General features: G+C 41.1%; 1 protein-coding gene across 15 annotated transcripts in view; it reads left to right on the forward strand.

Annotated features, from left to right (window-relative positions):
- Positions 1-25,320, forward strand: part of NRF1 (nuclear respiratory factor 1) — a 152,186-nt gene that overhangs the window by 77,021 nt on the left and 49,845 nt on the right. For all 15 annotated transcript variants that reach the window (XM_055283989.1, XM_055283991.1, XM_055283994.2 and 12 more), the window contains one exon: positions 7,401-7,541. In XM_055283989.1, the coding sequence (XP_055139964.1) occupies positions 7,401-7,541 (141 nt within the window). The remainder of the gene's footprint in view (positions 1-7,400; positions 7,542-25,320) is intronic.

Genomic DNA, 25,320 nt, shown 5'->3' on the forward strand with positions numbered 1-25,320 from the left:
AGGATTCTTCAACTGCAGAAATTGCACCATGTGGCCAGTAATATTGTTTATTTTTCCAGATGCTTGGGGTAGAGTATGGGAATTTTTCTTTTTTTTTTTTTTTTATTATACTTTAGGGTTTTAGGGTACATGTGCACAATGTGCAGGTTTGTTACATATGTATCCATGTGCCATGTTGATTTCCTGCACGCATTAACTCGTCATTTAGCATTAGATGTATCTCCTAATGCTGTCCTTCCCCCCTCCCCCCACCCCACAACAGTCCCCGGAGTGTGATGTTCCCCTTCCTGTGTCCATGAGTTCTCATTGTTCAATTCTCACCTATGAGTGAGAACATGCGGTGTTTGGTTTTTTGTCCTTGCGATAGTTTACTGAGAATGATGTTTTCCAGTTTCATCCATGTCCCTACAAAGGACACGAACTCATCATTTTTTATGGCTGCATAGTATTCCATGGTGTATATGTGCCACATTTTCTTAATCCAGTCTATTGTTGTTGGATATTTGGGTTGGTTCCAACTCTTTGCTATTGTGAATAGTGCCGCAATAAACATACGTGTGCATGTGTCTTTATAGCAGCATGATTTATAGTCCTTTGGGTATATACCCAGTAATGGGATGGCTGGGTCAAATGGTATTTCTAGTTCTAGATCCCTGAGGAATCGCCACACTGACTTCCACAATGGTTGAACTAGTTTACAGTCCCACCAACAGTGTAAAAGTGTTCCTATTTCTCCACATCCTCTCCAGCACCTGTTGTTTCCTGATTTTTTAATGATGGCCATTCTAACTGGTGTGAGATGGTATCTCACTGTGGTTTTGATTTGCATTTCTCTGATGGCCAGTGATGATGAGCATTTCTTCATGTGTTTTTTGGCTGCATAAATGTCTTCTTTTGAGAAGTGTCTGTTCATGTCCTTTGCCCACTTTTTGATGGGGCTGTTTGTTTTTTTCTTGTAAATTTGTTTGAGTTCATTGTAGATTCTGGATATTAGCCCTTTGTCAGATGAGTAGGTTGCAAAAATTTTCTCCCATTCTGTAGGTTGCCTGTTCACTCTGATGGTAGTTTCTTTTGCTGTGCAGAAGCTCTTTAGTTTAATGAGATCCCATTTGTCGATTTTGGCTTTTGTTGCCATTGCTTTTGGTGTTTTAGACATGAAGTCCTTGCCCACGCCTATGTCCTGAATGGTATTGCCTAGGTTTTCTTGTAGGATTTTAATGGTTTTAGGTCTAACATTTAAGTCTTTAATCCATCTGGAATTAATTTTTGTATAAGGGGTAAGGAAGGGATCCAGTTTCAGCTTTCTACAGATGGCTAGCCAGTTTTCCCAGCACCATTTATTAAATAGGGAATCCTTTCCCCATTTCTTGTTTTTGTCAGGTTTGTCAAAGATCAGATAGTTGTAGCTATGCGGCATCATTTCTGAGGGCTCTGTTCTGTTCCATTGATCTATGTCTCTGTTGTGGTACCAGTACCATGCTGTTTTGGTTACTGTAGCCTTGTAATATAGTTTAAAGTCAGGTAGCGTGATGCCTCCAGCTTTGTTGTTTTGGCTTAGGATTGACTTGGCGATGCGGGCTCTTTTTTGGTTCCATATGAACTTTAAAGTAGTTTTTTCCAATTCTGTGAAGAAAGTCATTGGTAGCTTGATGGGGATGGCATTGAATCTATAAATTACCTTGGGCAGTATGGCCATTTTCACGATATTGATTCTTCCAACCCATGAGCATGGAATGTTCTTCCATTTGTTTGTATCCTCTTTTATTTCATTGAGCAGTGGTTTGTAGTTCTCCTTGAAGAGGTCCTTCACATCCCTTGTAAGTTGGATTCCTAGGTATTTTATTCTCTTTGAAGCAATTGTGAATGGGAGTTCACTCATGATTTGGCTCTCTGTTTGTCTGTTATTGGTGTACAAGAATGCTTGTGATTTTTGTACATTAATTTTGTATCCTGAGACTTTGCTGAAGTTGCTAATCAGCTTAAGGAGATTTTGGGCTGAGACAATGGGGTTTTCTAGATATACAATCATGTCATCTGCAAACAGGGACAATTTGACTTCCTCTTTCCCTAATTGAATACCCTTTATTTCCTTCTCCTGCCTGATTGCTCTGGCCAGAACTTCCAGCACTATGTTGAATAGGAGCGGTGAGAGAGGGCATCCCTGTCTTGTGCCAGTTTTCAGAGGGAATGCTTCCAGTTTTTGCCCATTCAGTATGATATTGGCTGTGGGTTTGTCATAGATAGCTCTTATTATTTTGAGATACGTCCCATCAATACCTAATTTATTGAGAGTTTTTAGCATGAAGGGTTGTTGAATTTTGTCAAAGGCCTTTTCTGCATCTATTGAGATAATCATGTGGTTTTTGTCTTTGGTTCTGTTTATATGCTGGATTACATTTATTGATTTGCGTATGTTGAACCAGCCTTGCATCCCAGGGATGAAGCCCACTTGATTATGGTGGATAAGCTTTTTGATGTGCTGCTGGATTCGGTTTGCCAGTATTTTATTGAGGATTTTTGCATCAATGTTCATCAAGGATATTGGTCTGAAATTCTCTTTTTTGGTTGTGTCTCTGCCAGGCTTTGGTATCAGGATGATGCTGGCCTCATAAAATGAGTTAGGGAGGATTCCCTCTTTTTCTATTGATTGGAATAGTTTCAGAAGGAATGGTACCAGCTCCTCCTTGTACCTCTGGTAGAATTCAGCTGTGAATCCATCAGGTCCTGGACTCTTTTTGGTTGGTAAGCTATTGATTATTGCCACAATTTCAGAACCTGTTATTGGTCTATTCAGAGATTCAACTTCTTCCTGGTTTAGTCTTGGGAGGGTGTATTTGTCGAGGAATTTATCCATTTCTTCTAGATTTTCTAGTTTATTTGCATAGAGGTGTTTGTAGTATTCTCTGATGGTAGATTTTATTTCTGTGGGATCGGTGGTGATATCCCCTTTTTCGTTTTTTATTGCATCTATTTGATTCTTCTCTCTTTTCTTCTTTATTAGTCTTGCTAGCGGTCTATCAATTTTGTTGATCTTTTCAAAAAACCAGCTCCTGGATTCATTAATTTTTTGAAGGGTTTTTTGTGTCTCTATTTCCTTCAGTTCTGCTCTGATTTTAGTTATTTCTAGCCTTCTGCTAGCTTTTGAATGTGTTTGCTCCTGCTTTTCTAGTTCTTTTAATTGTGATGTTAGGGTGTCAATTTTGGATCTTTCCTGCTTTCTCTTGTGGGCATATAGTGCTATAAATTTCCCTCTACACACTGCTTTGAATGTGTCCCAGAGATTCTGGTATGTTGTGTCTTTGTTCTCGTTGGTTTCAAAGAACATCTTTATTTCTGCCTTCATTTCATTATGTACCCAATAGTCATTCAGGAGCAGGTTGTTCAGTTTCCATGTAGTTGAGCGGTTTTGAGTGAGTTTCTTAATCCTGAGTTCTAGTTTGATTGCACTGTGGTCTGAGAGACAGTTTGTTATAATTTCTGTTCTTTTACATTTGCTGAGGAGAGCTTTACTTCCAACTATGTGGTCAATTTTGGAATAGGTGTGGTGTGGTGCTGAAAAAAATGTATATTCTGTTGACTTGGGGTGGAGAGTTCTGTAGATGTCTATTAGGTCCACTTTATGTAGAGCTGAGTTCAATTCCTGGATATCCTTGTTAACTTTCTGTCTCGTTGATCTGTCTAATGTTGACAGTGGGGTGTTAAAATCTCCCATTATTATTGTGTGGGAGTTTAAGTCCCTTTGTAGGTCACTGAGGACTTGCTTTATGAATCTGGGTGCTCCTGTGTTGGGTGCATAAATATTTAGGATAGTTAGCTCTTCTTGTTGGATTGATCCCTTTACCATTATGTAATGGCCTTCTTTGTCTCTTTTGATCTTTGTTGGTTTAAAGTCTATTTTATCAGAGACTAGGATTGCAACCCCTGCCTTTTTTTGTTTTCCATTTGCTTGATAGATCTTCCTCCATCCCTTTATTTTGAGTCTATGTGTGTCTCTGCACGTGAGATGGGTTTCCTGAATACAGCACACTGATGGGTCCTGACTCCTTATCCAGTTTGCCAGTCTGTGTCTTTTGATTGGAGCATTTAGCCCATTTACATTTAACGTTAATATTGTTATGTGTGAATCTGATCCTGTCATTATGATGTTAGTTGGTTATTTTGCTCGTTAGTTGATGCAGTTTCTTCCTAGCCTCGATGGTCTTTACAATTTGGCATGTTTTTGCAGTGGCTGATACTGGTTGTTCCTTTCCATGTTTAGTGCTTCCTTCAGGAGCTCTTTTAGGGCAGGCCTGGTGGTGACAAAATCACTCAGCGTTTGCTTGTCTGTAAAGTATTTTATTTCTCCTTCACTTATGAAGCTTAGTTTGGCGGGATAGGAAATTCTGGGTTGAAAATTCTTTTCTTTAAGAATGTTGAATATCGGCCCCCAGTCTCTTCTGGCTTGTAGAGTTTCTGCTGAGAGATCAGCTGTTAGTCTGATGGGCTTCCCTTTGTGGGTAACCCGACCTTTCTCTCTGGCTGCCCTTAACATTTTTTCCTTCATTTCAACTTTGGTGAATCTGACAATTATATGTCTTGGAGTTGCTCTTCTCGAGGAGTATCTTTGTGGTGTTCTCTGTATTTCCTGAATCTGAATGCTGGCCTGCCTTGCTAGATTGGGGAAGTTCTCGTGGATAATATCTTGCAGAGTGTTTTCCAACTTGGTTCCATTCTCCCCATCATTTTCAGGTACACCAATCAGATGTAGGTTTGGTCTTTTCACATAGTCCCAAATTTCTTGGAGGCTTTGTTCATTTCTTTTTATTCTTTTTTCTCTAAACTTCCCTTCTCTCTTCATTTCATTCATTTCATCTTCCATCAGTGATACCCTTTCTTCTAGTTGATTGCATCTGCTACTGAGGCTTCTGCAATCTTCGTGTAGTTCTCGAAACTTGGCTTTCAGCTCCATCAGCTCCTTTAAGCCCATCTCTCCATTGGTTATTCTAGTTATCCATACTTCTAATTTTTTTTCAAAGTTTTTAACTTCTTTGCTATTGTTTTGAATTTCCTCTCGTAGCTCAGAGTAGTTTGATCGTCTGAAGCCTTCTTCTCTCAACTCATCAAAGTCATCCTCCATCCAGCTTTGTTTCGTTGCTGGTGAGGAACTGCGTTCCTTTGGAGGAGGAGAGGTGCTCTGTTTTTTAGAGTTTCCAGTTTTTTTGCTCTGTTTTTTCCCCATCTTTGTGGTTTTATCTACTTTTTGTCTTTGATGATGCTAATGTACAGATGGGTTTTTGGTGTGGATGTCCTTTCTGTTTGTTAGTTTTCCTTCTACCAGACAGGACCCTCAGCTGCAGGTCTGTTGGAGTTTGCTAGAGGTCCGCTCCAGACCCTGTTTGGCTGGGTGTCAGCAGCGGTGGCTGCAGAACAGCGGATTTTCGTGACACCACAAATTCAGCTGTCTGATAGTTCCTCTGAAAGTTTTGTCTCAGAGGAGTACGCGGCTGAATGAGGTGTCAGTCTGTCCCTACTGGGGGGGTGCCTCCCAGTTAGGCTGCTCAGGGGTGAGGGACCCACTTTAGGAGGCAGTCTGTCCGTTCTCAGATCTCCAGCTGCGTGCTGGGAGAACCACTACTCTCTTCAAAGCTGTCAGTCAGACAGGGACATTTAAGTCTGTGGAGGTTCTTACTGAGTTTTTGTTTGTCTGTGCCCTGCCCCCAGAGGTGGAGCCTACAGAGGCAGGCAGGCCTCCTTGAGCTGTGGTGGGCTCCACCCAGTTCGAGCTTCCTGGCTGCTTTGTTTACCTAAACAAGCCTGGGCAATGGCGGGCGCCCCTCCCCCAGCCTCGTTGCCGCCTTGCAGCTTGATCTCAGACTGCTGTGCTAGCAATCAGCGAGACTCCGTGGGCATAGGACCCTCCGAGCCAGGTGCGGGACACAATCTCCTAGTGTGCCGTTTTCCAGGCCCGTTGGAAAAGCGCAGTATTAGGATGGGACTGACCCGATATTCCAGGTGCCGTCTGTTTCCCCTTTCTTTGACTAGGAAAGGGAACTCCCTGACCCCTTGCGCTTCCCGAGTGAGGCAATGCCTCGCCCTGCTTCGGCTCGCGCACAGTGCGCTTCACCGACTGTCCTGCACCCACTGTTAGGCACTCCCTAGTGAGATGAAACCGGTACCTCAAGCAGAAATGCAGAAATCACCCGTCTTCTGTGTCGCTGGGGCTGGGAGCTGGAGACCGGAGCTGTTCCTATTCGGCCATCTTGAGTATGGGAATTTTTCTTTTTTAATCCACATAATGAGATATTTATAAGGAAGTGTGTAGAGTCCAGCCCACTCAGCAGACAACACAGGATTCAAACATTGTTGGGACTTCTAGACAAACCTCATTTTCTCTTCCATTTTTTTCCCTAAAATAGTGCCTTGAGCCCAGAAAGCAAATTAATTTCCTATCCCACTTGTCACATTTCCATAATTCCATGGCTTGTTTGTTATTCCCAGAGGTATCCTCATCCCCCTTGTGTATTCTCCTAAGTGAACGAACCCATTTTTTCCCCTCCCAAGTTCCAGGCATTCAGATGAACCCATTATATTGGTGGTTGGAGGACCCAGCGTCTGTCCACCCTTTCTGTTCACGCTAGAAGAATGTGTGCATGTCCAGTGTGTTACTGTTAAGTTGAGACATTTCACTGGCAGTAGTGGGAATGCAGACAACGAACAACAATATCTGGTTCTGACCTGGGCTAGAGCTAAAGGCGTCATGGGTTGGAGGTTCACTTCTGTCACCAAGCCCTACCAGAAGCAAGGGAGATTTGACCTATGGGGCTCCCTTTGGCCCGGGCCTTATCGGTAGTGGCACTTAGCTACAACATACAACCTGTCAGTTTTTTTCTCTGATTCTTTTCAGTCCAGTCTCCTGTATGCTTGAATCTCCTATCTGTTTGGTAGTCTGGCTTTGCAGGAATGTAGCAGCAGTTTTGAATGAATTGGTTACTTTAAGTTTTAGAAATGTAAGTCCTTGAAGATCTTGAAAATCATTTTGCTGATGAGCTGCCACAGCTAATTGTTCATGCAATGGCCTGGGAAATGCAGAACCATGAATACCATGCCTGTTAGACCTGGAACAGGCGATGGCACCCTCATTGAGAAAATGTGATTTTAACTGAGAAGCAGTATTTCTGGAAAATTTTTCCACTGGCTCTCTTCTGTTGCTGTTACCTGTAATTTCATCATCTTTTCATTTAATTCTGTTCAGTATGATGTCTTTGGGACCAGTGGGTATTTTTATTTGCTTGTAGAAGTGTTTGTTTTTAAGGCTATGCAATGGCTCAGGAAGGCCAGCCCCACCCACTCTCTTGTTGCTTGGCACCAATCCTCCCTGGTTGTTGGGTATCTTGTTTACGTCTGCCCTTAATTCCCTGCAGGTGCGTAAGTACAAGAGCATGATCCTGGAAGACCTGGAGTCTGCTTTGGCAGAACACGCCCCTGCGCCACAGGAGGTTAACTCAGAACTGCCACCTCTCACCATCGACGGAATTCCAGTCTCTGTGGACAAAATGACCCAGGTAAGGGGTGGTAGGTGAGGAGGAGACTCAAAGACAAGTGGCACAGGTGTGGGCGGGCCTCTGATCACTTTTCTGCATTTTGTCCTCAGTGATCTGACCAGGGAGTGAGATGCAGACTGGAGTCTTGTAGTCAAACAGTAGCAGCCTTGGAAAAGACATTGTAGTGCCAGAAGAGTGCTCCCAACCAAGGTCATGGCTGTGGTTTCCTCTTTCTTCTGGCAGTTTTTTTTCCCTTTCACTTGGGCCTTTGGGTTGGATTAAAAAAAAAAAAAAAAAAAAGCAAACTTTTAGCTTGGGGTTGGTCTGAACAAAAGAACATTAGGAGTTTAATGAATCACAGTCAAGGTGGCCAAGTAAACTTTTAGCCCCCGGGCTGCTCTGCTCCTCTTTCAATGTAAATTCTAAATACCTCCATAATTATTACTAAGTACAGCTCCCTTCCACAGGGAATAAGAATGTAAAACTCAGAATGATAGTCTTCTGAGTCATTGATTTCTTCTTCCTTTTTAAAATTTTTATTTAAATTTTTTAATGTAATGATTTCTAAAGATGAAGGTCTCACTGTGTTGCCCAGGCTGATCTCAAACTCCTAGGCTCAAGCGATCCTCCTGCCTCAGCCTCCCAAAGTGCTGGGATTATAGGCATGAGCCGCTGTGCCAGCCTGATTTCCTCTTCCTTTAAGAAGGGAAGTAAAAAATGTACTTAGCCTGATAAATCAACATACCTTAGTAATTTTTATGAAATTATCCCTTTTATGTATTTTTAGTTTAGCTTGATTAAAATCAAACACCTTTTTAACATATTTTCCCACCCTATTTCTTTTTTTTTTTTTTTTTTTTTGAGACGGGGGTCTCGATCTGTGGGACAGGCTGGAGTGCAGTGGTGCAATCTTGGCTCACACTGCACTTGGCTCACTGCAACGTCCGCCTCCCAGGTTCAAGCACTTCTTGTGCCTCCGAATAGCTGTGATTATAGGTGTGGGCTACTACACCTGGCTAATTTTTGTTTTTTTAGTAGAGATGGGGTTTTGCCATGTTGGCCAGGATGGTCTCAAACTCCTGACCTCATGTGATCCGCCTGCCTCGGCCTCCTAAAGTGCTGGGATTACAGGCATGAGCCACCACACCCAGCCCACCCTGTTTCTTTATTAATTTACTTCTATCTTGCTAAATCCACTTGTCAGGTTTTTTTCCTTATCTTATTCAGTCTTCAGCAGCATTTGACACAGTTGATTACTCCTTAAAGCATCTTCTCTCTGTCTCTTGACCACACCCTCTTCTGAAGATCCTCATCCCTCACTAGGTGCTCCCCTCATCCCTTCTGGGGCCCCTCTTCCTCTTCTCACCTGATCATCGATATGCTGTTTTCACCCAGCTTACCCTCACTGTTAGATGTCTGGTCCTCACATGCCCCAAACAGAACCTTTGGTTGTTCCTACTCTCCACTCCACATCTGTTCCTCTCCAAGCGTTCCCCATATCAGTTAATGGAAGTACTGTCCATCTGGTTGCTCAAGTCCCAGCAGAGAAGTAATCCTGATTTCCCTGTTTTGCCCTCTCCCTCCACAGTCCCCTGCCACCCTCCACATCTAATTCAGCAGCAGGTCATGTCAGTTCACCTCTGAAATGTACCCTGACTCTGGCCATTCTTCTCACTTCCCATCAGCACCCAAGTCCAAGCCTTTAGCATCTCTCATATAGCCTATCCACTGTGGTCTGCTGCAGTCCATCCTCCACGTAGCTATCGTAGTAGTTTTTTAAAAAACTTAAATCATGCTGGACGTTGTAGCTCACGCCTGTAATCAAGAGGAAGATCCCTTGAGTCCAGGAGTTCGAGATCAGCCTGGACAGCAGGCTGGTATTTTTGTTGTCTCTACAAAAAATACAAAAATTAGCCGGGGCCATGGTGGTATATGCCTGTAGTCTCAAATACTTGGAAGGCTGAGGTGGGAGGATCGTTTGAACCCGGGAGGTTGAGGCTGCAGTGAGCCGAGATTGTGCCACTGCACTCCAGCCTGGGTGACAGAGCGAGATCCTGCCTCAAATATATGAGTGAATGAATGAATGAATGAATGAATTCATTTAATTGAATGAATGAATGAATGAATTTATTTATTTAATTCAGGCCATATCACTTCCTTGTTTAAGCCCTGTAATGGTTTTCCACTGTTCCTAGAATCAAATTCAGACTCTGCCGTGGCCTTGAAGGCCCTATGTAATCTGACCTCTTCCTGCCTCGTCTTCTTCCCCCCAGTCACTGGGCTCCAGCCACTCTAGCCCTCTTTTCCTCAAACACCCTGCATCCATTCTTTTGCTTTTGCTATTCCCTTTGCCTGAATATTGTTCTCCCAGATGATTGCATGATGGACTTTATCTTATTCAAAGTCTAGCTCAAATATCACCTCCTGAGACGAGCCTTTCTTGATTATCCCACCTAAATGAAGCTTTCTTCTCCCTACCAAGCCACTAATACATCCTCTGTGTTCTTGTCTGTGTAACACTTGTTACTACCTGGAATTATCTCATTTATTAACTTCTATACTTACTTGTGGTCTCCCCAGCTAGAATTTGAGGAATTTAGTTTCTATCCTTTACTTCTGTTCAGTGTAGCTGCTCAGCCTCTGAAATAACATGTTATCTAAATAATAGTATCTGTTCAGTAAATGACTTCAGGGTTAGAGCAAAAATGAATTAAGCGTAGTGGTGGGGAACAGGATCCTAAGTCCCCTGGGCAGGTGTTTACTCAGTGCGGACGCTGATGCTGCTGCTCAGGGGTGGCACTTTTATTTTTTATTCCATCTGAACCAGCAACTTGGTCTGAAGTAATACTATATTTTGTAAATATAAACCTAAATAGTGATCTTTTGATTGCTGGATTCATAGCCCTTTCTGTGGACACTGGAAGGATCTCTAAATAATGGTTCAGAAAGGAAAGCATTATCTAAACCAAGCTTGTCCAACCCACATCCCACAAGACGCATGCGACCCAGGATGGCTTTGAGTGTGGCCCAACACAGATTCGTAAACTTTCTTAAAACATTATGAGATTTTTTGGCGTTTTTTTTTTTCTTTAGCTCATCGGCTATTATTAATGTTAGTGTATTTTATACGTGGCCCAAGATAATTCTTCCTCTAATGTGGCCCAGGGAAGCCAAAAGATTTAATTTCTATTATTCTCTTTCTAGAGGCATTCTGACTAGTTCAAGTAAAGAAAACATAAAGTGAATTATTTTTGTCTGGTTGATGTAAAGAATCTACTCTATCTCAGATGTAAAGTACATCTAAAGCTGCCTAAGCCTTTGGTTTCTAATACTGTGTTAGGTAAACTCCTCCCCTGTGATGGGTATTTTTTGTTCTTTGTCACATTTGGCGTGTTAGGGTAAAGCAGTCTGTGGTTTTGATTATATTATATCATCATGGATTGGCCACAGAAGTCAGCAAAACAGTTTAGTTACTATCATTTTGGAGGTAAGACATTTGAAAGTGTTGTTTTCCATGTTTGTCAAAACCATACTCAGTAGAGCTTGGTGTGCTGGTGAATGAGGAGCTGGATCTCAGTTGTCAAACGCATAGATACTTTGTTGGAGGTGCACATTTTCTCTATCATATGCTCCCTCCTTCCCCTTCTTACCAAAGATGATGACTAAAAAGTCAAACATAACAAATAAAATAAACAAATGAGGGAGCAGGATGATAAAAAACCCAGCTCCCAAATGAATGGGAATCTCCAAGTATTTGGATCCTGCATTTTCCCCCCTCAACATTTTGTTGTTGTTTGTTTTCATCGAATACTTTTTTCTTAACCTGAGCTAAATAGCTCTCTCTCTCTCTCTCTGTCTCTCTCTCTTTTTTGGGGGACGGAGTCTCGCTCTGTTGCCCAGGCTGGAGTGCAATGGCACGATCTCGGCCCACTGCAACCTCCGCCTTCCGGGTTGAAGCAATTCTCCCACCTCAGCCTCCTGAGTAGCTGGGACTACAGGCATGCGCCACCATGCCTGGCTAATTTTTTTTTGTATTTTTAGTAGAGACGGGGTTTCACCACGTTGGCCAGACTGCTCTTGAACTCCTGACCTCAAGTGATCCTCCCATCTTGGCCTACCAAAGTGCTGGGATTGCAGGCACGAGCCACTGCGCCCAGCCAATAGCTCTCTTTTATAATTGATCCTAAAGACTTTCACTATTAATGGGAGTAAAAGGAGGGTTTTATTTCCACCTAAACCTGGATAGGCAAGGGTATGGGACTACAAGCAGTTTAATACACTGTTAGTGGGAATGCAGATTGGTACACTTTCTCTAGAGGGCAGGTTGGCAATGCATATCAAAGTCTAAAAGGTATATATCATGCCCTCCAATTAAACACAGAGGTACATTGTTTATTACAGCATGTTTACAATAGGAAAATTGGGAACAATGTGATTGGTTAAATTACGATAGTGTTTAGAATTTATATAGGAAGACGACCAGCATAGCCCAAAAGAGATGATTCAGTGAACTGTTAGATACTAAAAATGATGATTTGCTCTTTATTGCAGTGAATAATATTTGTGGTATGTTAAATTAAAAAACTGATTGTAAAGTAGCATTTTTTATATACTGTAATTTGAGGGGTTTAGGGCTTTATTTTTCTGTTTCTTTTGGGAGATTTAAAAAAAATTCTGGGAACACAGTATTGAGCTGATTTATCTCATTTTCTATAACATTAACGTAAAACATGCCCACCTCTGTGTGTATAGAACTTTGGAGGGATGCACATTAAAATATTAACACTGCTGGGCATGGTGGCTCATGCCTGTAATCCCAGCACTTTGGGAGGCTGAGGTGGGTGGATCACCTGAGGTCAGGAGTTTGAGAACAGCCTGGCCAACATGGCAAAACCCTGTCTCTACTAAAAATACAAAAATCAACCAGGTGTAGTGGCACGCCCTAGTAATCCAGCTACTTGGGAGGCTGAGGCAGGAGAATCGCTTGAACCTGGGAGGCGGAGGTTACAGTGAGCCGAGATCATGCCACTGCACTCCAGCCTGGGTGACAGAGCAAGACTCTGTCTCAAAAAAAAAAAAAAAAAACAAAAAACGGATTGTAAAGTAGCATTTCTTATATACCATAATTTGAGGGGTTTAGGGCTTTATTTTTCTCTTTCTTTTGGGAGTTTTTTTTTTTAATCTGGGAACATAGAATTGATCTGATTTATCTTGTTTTCTAAAACATTAACATAAAATATGCCCACCTCTGTGTGTATAGAACTTGGAGGGATGTACATTAAAATATTAACACTAATTATCTACGCATGGTGGCATTATAGGTGATTTTCATTTTCTTTATCTAAATAAGCATGAATTGCTTTTATAATAGAAATACAAAAAACTATTTTCCTATTTTATATTAAACTTGAATATTTTAAAGTGCAAAGTTAGGCCGGGCGCAGTGGCTCACACCTGTAATCCCAGCACTTTGGGAGGCCGAGGCAGGTGGATCACCTGAGGTCAGGAGTTCGAGATCAGCCTGACCAACATGGATAAACCCCGTCTCTACTGAAAACAAACAAACAAACAAAAAAACAAATTAGCCAGGCTTAGCGGTACATGCCTGTAATCCTAGCTACTCGGGAGGCTGAGGCAGGAGAATCGCTTAAACCCAGGAGGCAGAGGTTGCAGTGAGCCGAGATCACACCATTGCACTCCAGCCTGGGGCAACAAGAGCGAAACTCCGTCTCTAAATAAATAAATAAATAAATAGATAAATAAATAAATAAAGTGCAAAGTTTGATAATGTTTCCGCTTTGTTTTACCCAAAGATTACTTTTATTTATGTTAACATGAAGATGTCAACAACTCTCTTTTTCCCCCCTTATTTTCCTCTTAAATAGATACTGTGTGTTGGAAGGCACACTACTAAGTTCTTTACAGGAGCATCTCATTTAATCCACCTTTTTGTCTGTGTGTATGTGTGTCTTAAAAAATTCTTATTTTATAGTCAAGGAAGCAGAGCTCAGATACAGTTTATAGCCATAAAGAACAAGTACATTTTACTGGACATTAATTCTAGATTTCAGAACATATGGGTAATTTATGGCTTCCTTGAAGTGATAAAATTCTAGAACTATCAAATAGGACTGTAATAGGGATAGACTTGGGTTAACCAGACAGCTCTATTAATCATCATATCTGCACTTAATGGTATAGAGATGACTTGATATTGATGACCCTAACTTACAAATCTATATAGGATCCTAAGATACATTCTGAATCATCTAAAGAGAGTAAATTATATTCAATATTATTCTAATACTATGTGTTGCATTATTTTATATCTTTATAAATGAGAAAATTAGCATGATTTATTGGAAAGAATACTAACTGAGAGTGAGAAGATCTATTCTCTAGTCTCAATTCTACTACATATAACCAAGGTTCTCACTTTCATCATCTGATGAAATATATGCCCTCCTACCTTAAGGAGTCAGAGGAAGAAAAATAAAATTTGGTGTAGGAAAATGTTTTGAAAACTAAAGCATCACACCAAGGTATTATTACTAATTATTAATGTTAATTATATGTATTGCCTATATTCATTTTTGAATAACCTGAACATACCATCACTCAGCCATGCTTTATTAGAGAAAATTCATGAACCAAGAATTTTAATTTTTCTCAACAATTAAGTGGGACAACACAGGTGGCATTTTTTTTTTCTTTTCCCTAGTGTCTACGAAAACACAATATTTTTCAGATTGAAAATTGAGGCATAAATAGCTGGGCGTGATGGCTCACGCCTGTAATCCCAGCACTTTGGGAGGCCAAGGTGGGCAGATCATGAGGTCAGGAGATCGAGACCATCCTGGCTAACATGGTGAAACCCCGTCTCTACTAAAAATTAAAAAAAAAAAAAATCAGCCGGGTGTGGTGGCACGTGCCTGTAGTCCCAGCTACTTGGGAGAGCAAGACAGGATAATCGCTTGAACCCAGGTGGCAGAGGTTGCAGTGTGCCGAGATCACACCACTGCACTCCAGCTTGGGTGACAGAGCGAGACGCAGTCTCAAAAAAAAAAAGGAAAATTGAGGCATAAATAGAAAATGAAATTTATGAAGCAAGCTAATGACAAATAGAACTTAGGGCTGCATTCATATTGCCAGTGCTTTTTAAAAAATCTTTTTTGTATAAAACCGTATTGTGTTCATTATTCAGATTGACTCTTTGAGCTGGTCTGCACTAAACATTTACTTTTTTTTTTTTTTTTTTTTTGAGACAGTCTCACTCTGTCGCCCAGGCTGGAGTGAAATGGTGTGATCTCGGCTCACTGCAACCTCCACCTCCTGAGTTCAAGCGATTCTCCTATCTCAGCCTCCCCAGTAGCTTGGATTACAGGCGCACGCCACCACGCTAGGTTAATTTTTTGTATTTTTAGTAGAGACGGGGTTTCACCATGTCAGGCTGGTCTCGAACTGCTGAGCTCAGGCAATCTGCCGGTCTTGGCCTTCCAAAGTTTTAGGATTACAGGTGTGAGCCACCGCACCCAGCCAACATTTACTTTTTAAAAGAATTTTCTACTTGCCCCAAAATTCTCAAACTTGTCTCCTACACAGATAAAAATTGCACATAACAATGTCTGAAGTTTTGTGAGAACTAAATGCTGTTCTTTTAGGAAGTAGCTCTCTTGGTTTTTGTCTTTTGTCTTTTTTGTTTTGTTGAAAGTATGATTCTTTATTAGTAAATAGGATGTTTTACCTGAAATGTTTCTGTTTTTACTATTATAACTATATTAAAGTTTTTAGTCTCTTCTTTTGGTGCCATGACTTGGATTATAGTCCTTATTTTGGCAGGGGGGTGGGGGGTGGGTCTGTGCATTAGAAAACTACATAGCTCTATGGTATTTTTAGTTATTAAAATGAAAATTTGGATTTCTAGGCACCTTGAAGAATAGTGGCTGGAACTTATTCTATACTTATTCCATATCTGTTTTGGAATTGGAGGAGGTTGAGATAAAGCTTAGCAAAAGGGATCCTTAGTTTGGGGTAGGTTCTGCAACCCCAGAATTCATTTACAGTGAAGTCTCCTTTTTCAGATTTTGAAAGTCAGGTTAGCAAATTTGTTTTAGTATACTACAGACCAGGGCCTAGTGGGTGGGCTAAGTCAGTGCCTGTCAAACTTCAGAGTGTGCAGCAGTCACCTGAGAAGTGGTGTTCAAATGCAGATTAGGAATCAGTAGGTCTGGAATGGGCCTGAGGTTCTGCCTTGCTAGTGAGCCCCCAGGTGATGTCAATGCTGCTGTTTCTCAGACTATGCTTTGAATTCAAGGAATTGCATAGCTTCTTGCAGAGTCTTTAAGCAATAATTATGATTTTGCTAGTGGAAAGTCAGTTCTGCTCTTTACCAGACTTGGGTCCTATAGGCTTCTCTTGTTCTTGGGAGGTTGTAAATCTCTTTGGAATCTGTATTAGAAGACATCCAGGCAAAAATTATAATTATAGAAGAATCATCATTGGAAAGACCTGGGCAGTATTATGGATTAAAATCCACTCTTCTTTCCCTTCTCCCTTCCCTTCTCCCATCCCTCACCTTCCTTGAACTTACTGCCCTCCTCTTACTGTCACTGGGGCAATCTTTGTTGCTTTAATATTCCCGTGGCATGATGATGCAACAGGATAGTAATTTACAGCAGTTTCAGGTAAACCTTCTGAAATGTTCAGCACAGTGCTTGCTTCATTAGGAAGGAGTTATTCACAAGGCTTTTGAGATGTTTTACTTAGAAAACAGTCAGTTACCTGCTTAGGTTTTTTGAGAGTTTTGTTCTGTTTTGAAAAAACATAGGTCTCACCTCTTCTACCCAAAGAGTAGAAAACATTATGCTAAGTGAAATAAGCCAGACACAGAAGGAAAATATTGGGTGATTCTATTTATATGAGGTTTCTAGAGTTGGCAAAATGATAAAGATAGAAAATAGAAGTGGCTGGACATGATGGCTCACGCCTGTAATACCAACACTTTAGAAGGCCAAGGCAAGCGGATCACTTGAGGTCTGGAGTTTGAGACCAGCCTCGTCAACGTGGTGAAACCCTGTCTCTACTAAAAATTTTTTTGTATTATTTACAAAAAAATTAGCCAGGTATGGCCGGGTGCGGTGGCTCACGCTTGTAATCCCAGCACTTTGGGAGGCCGAGGCGGGCGGATCATGAGGTCAGAAGATCGAGACCAAGGTGAAACCCCGTCTCTACTAAAAATACAAAAAATTAGCCGGGTGTGGTGGCGGGCGCCTGTAGTCCCAGCTACTCGGAGAGGCTGAGGCAGGAGAATGGCGTGAATCCAGGAGGCGGAGCTTGCAGATCGCGCCACTACACTCCAACCTGGGTGATAAAGCGAGACTCCGTCTCAAAAAAAAAAAAAAAAAAAGAAAAATTAGCCAGGTATGGTGGCAGGTGCCTGCAATCCTAGGTACTGGGGACGCTGAGGCAGGAGAATCACTTGAACCCGGGAGGTAAAGATTGTAGTGAGCCGAGATCACGCCACTGTACTCCAGCCTGGGTGACAGAGAGAGACTCCATCTCCAAAAAAAAAGAAATAAAATATAAGTTACCAGGGACTATGAGGAGGTAGAAGTCAGGAGTTATTGTTTTAATGGGCACAGAATTTGTTTGAGATGATAATTTAAAAGTTCTAGAAATAGGCTGGGCGCAGTGGCTCATGCCTGTAATCCCAGCACTTTGGGAGGCCGAGGCGGGCAGATCACAAGGTCAGGAGTTTGAAACCAGCCTGACCAACATAGTGAAACCCAGTCTCCACTAAAAATAAAAATAAAAAAAATTAGCCGGGCATGGTGGCAGGTGTCTGTAATCCCAGCTACTTGGGAGGCTGAGGCAGGAGAATCGCTTGAACCCAGGAAGCGGAGGTTGCAGTGAGCTGAGATTGCACCATTGCACTCCAGCCTGGGAGACAGTGTGAGACTCCATCTCTAAAAAAAAAAAAAGTTCTAGAAATAATTATGATGGTTATACAACATTGTGAACATATTTAGTGCCACTAAATGGTACATGTTAAAATGATAAATGTTATGTGTATTTTGCCATTATTTTACCAATTTTTTTTGAAAAGAAGAGCTGGATAAGAAGTATTTTAGTTTGGTGGTTCTCAAAATTGGCTGCATAGTAGAGTCACCTAGGGAACTTAAAATCCTAGTACCCAGGCCACACTCCAGACCAATTAAGTCACAGTCTTCAGGGATGGGTCTAGGCATCTGCAGTGTTTAAACTCTCCAAGTGATTCCAGCGTGCAGGCAACTTTGAGAACTACTATGATGGATCACAATTCCAAACTGCTTCTCCATACTGTAGTGTCAGAATTTACTGGCAAAGCAGGCTCTTCTTACTGTCTGAAATTATCAAAAAATGTTTACGTATATGATGTCTTTCCATGCATGATGAAATTAAGAGAATATATATGGGCCAGATGTGGTGGCCCATGCCTGTAATCCCAGCACTTTGGGAGGTCGAGGCAGGAGGATGGTTTGAGGCCAGGAGCTTTGAGATAACCTGGGCAACACAGCAAGACCTCATCTCTACTAAAAATTAGCCAGGTATGGTGGTGCAGCCATAGTCCCACCTACTCAGGAGGCTGAGGTGGTAGGATCACTTGAGCCCAGGAGTTCAAGGCTGCAGTGAGCCATGATCATGCCACTGCACTTCAGCCTGAGCAAAAGAGCGAGACCCTGTCTCAAAAAAGAAAGGAAAAGAAAGAGAGAATATATACGTAACAAATAAAAACACTGGATGTGTTCTTAAATAGAACATAGCATATTTTGAGTAAAGAATAAGGGTATATTCAGAAATACTAAAGAGAAGAAAATAGCCATATAAATTACTTACATAGGATACAACTTGACTAAGGAAATATTTGCAATTTACATGACAATTAATATCCAGAGCAGATTAATATTTTCTTCATATGCATAAGAAAAAGATAATTAGAAAAATAAGCAAACATTATAAGCTGTTCACAGAAAGGAAAAATAACCAATAAATATATAAAAAGATTGTCAACTCACTAGTAATGGAAATTAAAATAAGAAAACATTTCCCCCATGTCAGATGAGCCAAAATAAGAAAACTTGATAATAAGGCTGGGTGCAGTGGCCCATGCCTGTATCCCAGCACTTTGGGAGGCTGAGGTGGGTGGATCACTTGAGGTCAGGAGTTCAAGACCAGCCTCGCCAGCATGGTGAAACCCCATCTCTACTAAAAATACAAAACAATTAGCTAGCCATGGTAACGCATGTGTGTAGTCCCAGCTACAGGTTGAGGCAGGAGGATCACTTGAACCCGGGAGGTGGAGGTTGCAGTGAGCCGATATCACACCACTGCACTCCAGCCTGTGTGATAGAGTGAGACTGTCTCAAAAAGAAAAAAGAAAAAGAAAAAAAAAGAGAGAGAGAGAAAACTTGGTAATAAAATGTGGAAGAGGATGAATGGGTATTGTCTGGTACTCTTAGTGACAGTGGGATTGGCAAAGTCTTTCTGGAGGACAATTTGGCAGTGTGTTAAAATGTTAAATCCATATACCCTTTAACCAGCAATTCCACTTTTCTGAATTTAAGAAAATTTTTCAGAAAAGTGGAATTGCTGGTTAAAGGGTATATGGATTTAACATTTTCTGCTGAGTTTTCTGTGCACAAAGAAGCATGTACAAGCACTGTTTGTACAGCAAGATAAACTGTAAGCAATCTAAATGTTTATCAATAGGGGAGTGGCTAAATAAAATGGAAATTCTATACCATGGATACTAGGCAACTGTTTTTAAAAATTAAATTATTCTAGTTGCACTACCATGAGAAGATCTCTATGACAAAATGTCGAATGGAAAAAACAAGTTATAAAATAGTGTACAATATGGTACCATTTGTGTTTTTCTTTAATCACATAAAACTGCCTTTCTAGCATGTATTTATGTAAATGTATAGAATTTGACCTAGAAGGAAGGCTGTTCATCAAGCTCATGCCTCTGGACAGGAGATTGGATTGAGGGAGGATAGATGGCAAAGAGGACTTTGACTTTATCTATATTATTTACATTTTTGTACAGAAGAGTACAACAAGCATAAGGTAACAGAAACTAACCAAACTGTCTCCTTCAAAGAGAAGGTAGGACTTTAAGAGCATTTTGATTAAAAAGAGAGAGAAAGTTTGATAGGTTGGGGGTGCCGAGATACAGAAGCAGAAGTCTTGGCTTGAGAGAGGAGTCTAAATGGGTGTCTCCATTGACTGGCCTTCAAATTCACTAATTCTGAAGTTACGTTGATCTTTTCTCCAAACTTGCTCTTGTATTTTCTATGGGAATGTGTTTTTAGGGAAAATGAGATTAAGAGAAGCCAGTGTTTTGCTTGGCACTACTAGGGAGTGGTGTTTCTGATAATAACCACCATAGTCATCTCTCTGAACAGAGATCAGTACTACAAATAATTTCCAATATTGGGCAAATGAATCACTTTGCTTTAGCTCTTTAATGCCCTTTAAATATCCATTCAAATATAATTGGGTCTGTCAGCCTGGATGGTAATAATTTTAAGTTAAAGTAATGTTGCCACAGTCTGAAAAATCTCCATTTTTCCTTCCCTGCTACATTCCTGTTTTCTGTAGGCTATACAAACATAGCCTTTCAACATGGTTTGCTTTCAACTGCCTTGTCTTAAAATTTATTATGTATTCTCTGACCTCTTCAGTAGAGGTGGAGTTGGCAGATATGTTGGTCTGAAAGACCTTTTCTTGATAATTGAGCCTAAATGGACATCAGGAGCCTCAAAATCCCTAGACTCAGATAAATGCAGAGCAAAGATAGAGAGGGAACAAGAGGAGAGGGTATTTGGAGGATGTGTAAGGATAATGCATTGTTGGATAGCAAAGAACTAGCTGAATTTACAAAGGAAATTTCCAGCATAGCAAGAATTTTTTTTTTTAATTGGATAAGACATTTTAGAGTTTTAGAGAACCTTTTATTTTAAACCTATCTGTGGTTTCCACATAATCTTTACTTTTCACTGACACGGGCATGAATTTGATATCCTTATCTTTGCTGATTGTCCCGGAAAGTGGTAGTATTTTCTTTTCTTTGCTGATTTGGTGTGGCTGTACTGACCAAGCTAGAGTACCTTAGGCCCACCTAGAGCCCTAAATCAGAATGAGAGTCCAGGAAAGCTTGTTCCAGCCCAATTAAAGGACCGTCTGAGAGGTTAGGCTTTAGCTTTGCTGATCCTGTTGATTGTCTCCCTGTGGATTAAAGACAAACCTTCCTTAACAAGCACATCAAGAAGCTTTGGTTTCCAAAACTCTCCAGGACCAGTAATTAATTCAACTGGTAATGAGAGCACAGTTCCGAATTCTGGAAAGGAATCATTTGACTCTTCCTGTACTGGACTGCTAGTGTCCCTTTATTAATAGTCTCTTTAGCCTTAGCACTCTTTATTTGGGACCGTATAAAAAGAACCTGTAGGAAGATTGCCTTTTTCAATGAAGTCAAATTATCTCTTAAGCATTTAGAAGTAAAAAATACCCTTCATTCCCAAAATGTACACACCTGAAAAACAAACTCTTATAGTAGAAAATACCTTTTACATCTTTTGGTATAGGGGCAAATTTTATATGCTTGATAATTAGCATTTTTAAAAGCTATGATCTGCTCCTGAATTAGAACTTGTATGCCAGCAGCTGATTTCACTCTGGTTCCATTGTTTGACTTGATGGAGTTTCTGCCTGTGGAAGTAACCTTCTTTTTGTACTGTTTCTGTTTCTCCTGCCTCTCATATTAGCCTCTAGGATCATCTTCCTAGGAATTTGAAACATTTCTCATCCAGAGATTGCTAGCAAATAAATCATCTTTGAAAAGTTTCCCAGTTCTGTCTTTCCTCTAATTATGGTTACACTTTTTTCTGACAATTTCCATTAGTAATCTGCTTGTACATCCCCCCCTGCCCCCGCACTTTTTTTTAATTGAGGGGAGAGAAACAGTGCATGTGCGAGAGGGAGCTGCTTGTATTAATACATATTTTTAATGCTCAAGGACTGAACAGAACAAGGCACCTAAACTTCCTGTACATTGTGGGTGGGTTGGTAATAGCTTGCTTGCTTCAAAGCAAATAATTGGTCCAAATGGTCAATTTGTTCCTTCTTGGTTCTAGCACCCTTTATTTCTCATCCTCAACCTTGTTTCAGATACATATAAACTCATTCTTCTGCCGCCTTCTGCATTTTTCCACTTTACCCATCCTTGAAAAACTAACGATGAATGTCTTTATGTACATTACAGTGTGTTCAGTATTAGTAAACCATTTCAGGAAGCTAGCTATTTGTTTGCAATGGGAGAATAAATTCCCTATTTTCCCTGATTTAAAAGTAAAATCTCATTTATCTTTGAAATATTTCTTTTTGGCAAATGATCACATTTAGACTTTGATAGAAACTTAATATAGATTGAGTACCCCGTGCCCGAAATGTTTGGGACCAGAAGTACGTCGGGTTTCATATGTTTTTGGATTTTTTTTAACATTTGCATATACCTAGTGAGATATCTTGGGGATAGGACCACGATCTAAACACAAAATTTATTTGTGTTTTATATACACCTTATGCACTATAGCCTGATGGTAATTTCTTATGGTATTTTTAATAATTTTATGCATGAAATAAAGTTTTCACAGCGACTTGAGGTCATGGGTGGAATTTTCCACATGTGACACTTGAAACATTCCAGATTTCAGATCTTCAGATTAGGGATGCTCAACCTCTAGCAGATTAAGGATTAAAACTGCTGGATTAAAGCCATGAAGTTTCTGAGTCCTTAATTGTTTTACATTTAGAGTAGTTTTATTTAATAGATTTTGAGAGTGGATGCTTAAAGCATCTACTTTTTTTTAAAAAAAGAACAGTTTTTTCTTATTATAAAATCAGAATTACCAATCAGTTGCCAAAGAGCTATGGTGCATCTAAATTTTATAACAAATTAAGCTTTTAGAACAAAAGTTATGAATACTGGAGAAATTGCTGAAAAAAGATGGCTTGATGACTGAGGTAATAATAATAAAACTTCTATTAATTAATATACCTGCTCTCTCAGCCCCTTAATTGACCTTGTATATTTGCTATTATTACTATTTTGCAGATGAGAACATTAAGATTCAGAGCCAACTCTGAGTCTTGTTTTTTTTTTTTTTGTTGGTTGGTTTGTTTTTTGTTTTTTTGTTTTTGAGATGGAGTCTTGCTCTGTTGCCCAGGCTGGAGTGTAGTTGAGCGATCATAGCTCACTGCAACCTCCGCCTCCCAGGATTAAGCGATTCTCCTGCCTCAGCCTCCTGAGTAGCTGGCATTACAGGTATGTGCACCATGCCTGGCTAATTTTTGTATTTTTAGTGAAGATGGTGTTTCACCATGTTGGCCAGGTGGATCTCAAATTCCTGACCTCAGGCAGTCTGCTCTCCTTGACCTCCCAGAGTGCTGGGATTACAGGCGTGAGCCACCAAGCCTGGCCCTCATGTTCTTTTTGGTAGAAAGAGCTAACTTAAGAGAAATGAGGCTGAGTGCAGTGACTCATACCTGAAATCCCAGCTCTTTGGGAGGTCGAGACAGGAGGATTGCTTCAGTCCAGGAGTTTGAGATCAGCCTGGGCAACGTAGGGAGACCCTTTCTCTACAAAAAAAAAAAAAAAAAAAAACTAAAAAAAAAAGCTGGGCATGGTGGCACGCACCTTTAGGCCCAACTACTGAAGGCTGAAACGGGAGGATCCCTTGAGCCCTGGAGGTTGAGGCTGCATTGAACTGTAATCATGCCACTGCACTCCAGCCTGGGCCACAGAGCAAGATCTGAGAGAGAGACAGACAGACAGACAGAGAGAATGAATGAACGAATAGTATATGTTCCACAAAGAATGTAGGGCACTAAACAATGAGTGGTGGCATTAGAATAGTAGCATGGAAAGTAATCCAGCAAGGGGACAGAACAAAGGCAAAGAAGCGGAAATGGGCTTAGCAGCTCATAAGACAGTGCAGAGATTTGTCTGATGGAGGACCAAGGCTGAGTGGTGGGAATTAATGGGAACTGACTGTAGTGTGAGGCCAGATTGTGGTGGGTCTGAAAAGCTGGGCAGAAGGATCTAGTTTAGTTGCCATAGTTAAAAGACATTTGAGGCCGGGCGCGGTGGCTCATGCTTGTAATCCCAGCACTTTGGGAGGCCGAGGCGGGTGGATCACGAGGTCAGGAGATCGAGACCACGGTGAAACCCCGTCTCTACTAAAAAATACAAAATATTAGCCGGGTGTGGTGGCGGACGCCTGTAGTCCCAGCTACTCGGAGAGGCTGAGGCAGGAGAATGGCGTGAACCCGGGAGGCGGAGCTTGCAGTGAGCCGAGATCGCGCCACTGCACTCCAGCCTGGGTGACAGAGCGAGACTCCGTCTCAAAAAAAAAAAAAAAAAGACATTTGAAGGTGTTTTGAGCATTGGAGCCATGTAGGTAACATTTAGGAAAACCTCTCCGGCAAGGATATGTGGGAAGAGGGAATGAAGGGAGAACTTGGAGTTTCCCAAGAAAGCCAACTAGAAGGATACACTAGCTTTGGGCCAAAAAGTTAGAATAAAGGTGGGGCCAGAGAAGAAGGGATAGACACCAGAGACATTTCAAAGAAAACAAAAGAACTGGACTTGCAATGTGTGACTAGGTAAGTGTTGAAGGAGAAGAGTAAAGATAACTTTGACATTTTTAGTTTGAGTGGCTGGGGAAAGGGTGGTTTTCTACTTGCTAAGATAAAAAAGTTGAGAAGATTAGTAGATTGGAGAGAGAGTAGGGTAGGAGTTTAAGTGAAGAGGCTGATGCTGAGCCCACCTTTCAAGTAACATTGAGTTATTGGAACTCAGTTGGAAGGCCTGGTGGGAGAGCCGAAGCAAGACTTGAGGATGAAAGGTATCCACGTCCAGGTGCCAACGTGACCCAGAACTGAGGAGCATGAGGAACTATTGGTGTAAATAGGGTGAGGTGTCAGAAGTGAAGCGAACACCAGAATTAGGGAATATAGAGTTCCAGGTGGATCTGAGCAGACTCTGTCAGTCTAGTATTCTCCACAGTGAGTGCTTTCTGATCACTTTAGGATTTCTGTTTTGTTTGTTTGGCTTAAGACAGGGTCTTGCTCTGTCACCCACTTTAGGATTTTCGTTTTGTTTTGTTTTGTTTTGAGACAAGGTCTCACTCTCACCCAGGCTGGAGTGAAGTGGCACCATCATGGCTCACTGCAGCCTTGACCTTCTGAGCTCAAGCGATCCTCCTGCCTCAGCCTCTCTAGTAGCTGGGACTACAGGCACGTGCCACTGTAGCCGACTGAGTTTTGTATTTTTGGTAGAGACAGAGTCCCACTGTGTTTCCCAACCTGGTCTCAAACTCCTGGTCTCAAGCAATCTGCCTGCCTGAGCCTCCCAAGGTGCAGGGATTACAGGCATGAGCCACTGCACCCAACCCACTTTAGGATTTTGTTAACTTAGAATTATTTAGCCTTCTCATTTCATTTTCTCCAGACTCTCCTAGGTATGAATATAAAGAAGTCTCCTTTTTGGAAACTGTTAATGGTATTCAAAGAAAAGGGAGTTTATAAAAGTCTATATCAGTTTATTTAATCTATACCTCTGAGAAAGCCATTTTTTTAACATGAAGAAGTATAAAATATTGTGTGTGAAGATTAAGCCCTTTCCTGCTCTATGTATTTCAGCCTAGAAAAAGACACACTCCCAAGAAATTAGAATAAAGGGAAAAATGACTTTGAG

Source organism: Symphalangus syndactylus, chromosome 6, assembly GCF_028878055.3.
Source record: "Symphalangus syndactylus isolate Jambi chromosome 6, NHGRI_mSymSyn1-v2.1_pri, whole genome shotgun sequence".
Taxonomy (NCBI): domain Eukaryota; kingdom Metazoa; phylum Chordata; class Mammalia; order Primates; family Hylobatidae; genus Symphalangus; species Symphalangus syndactylus.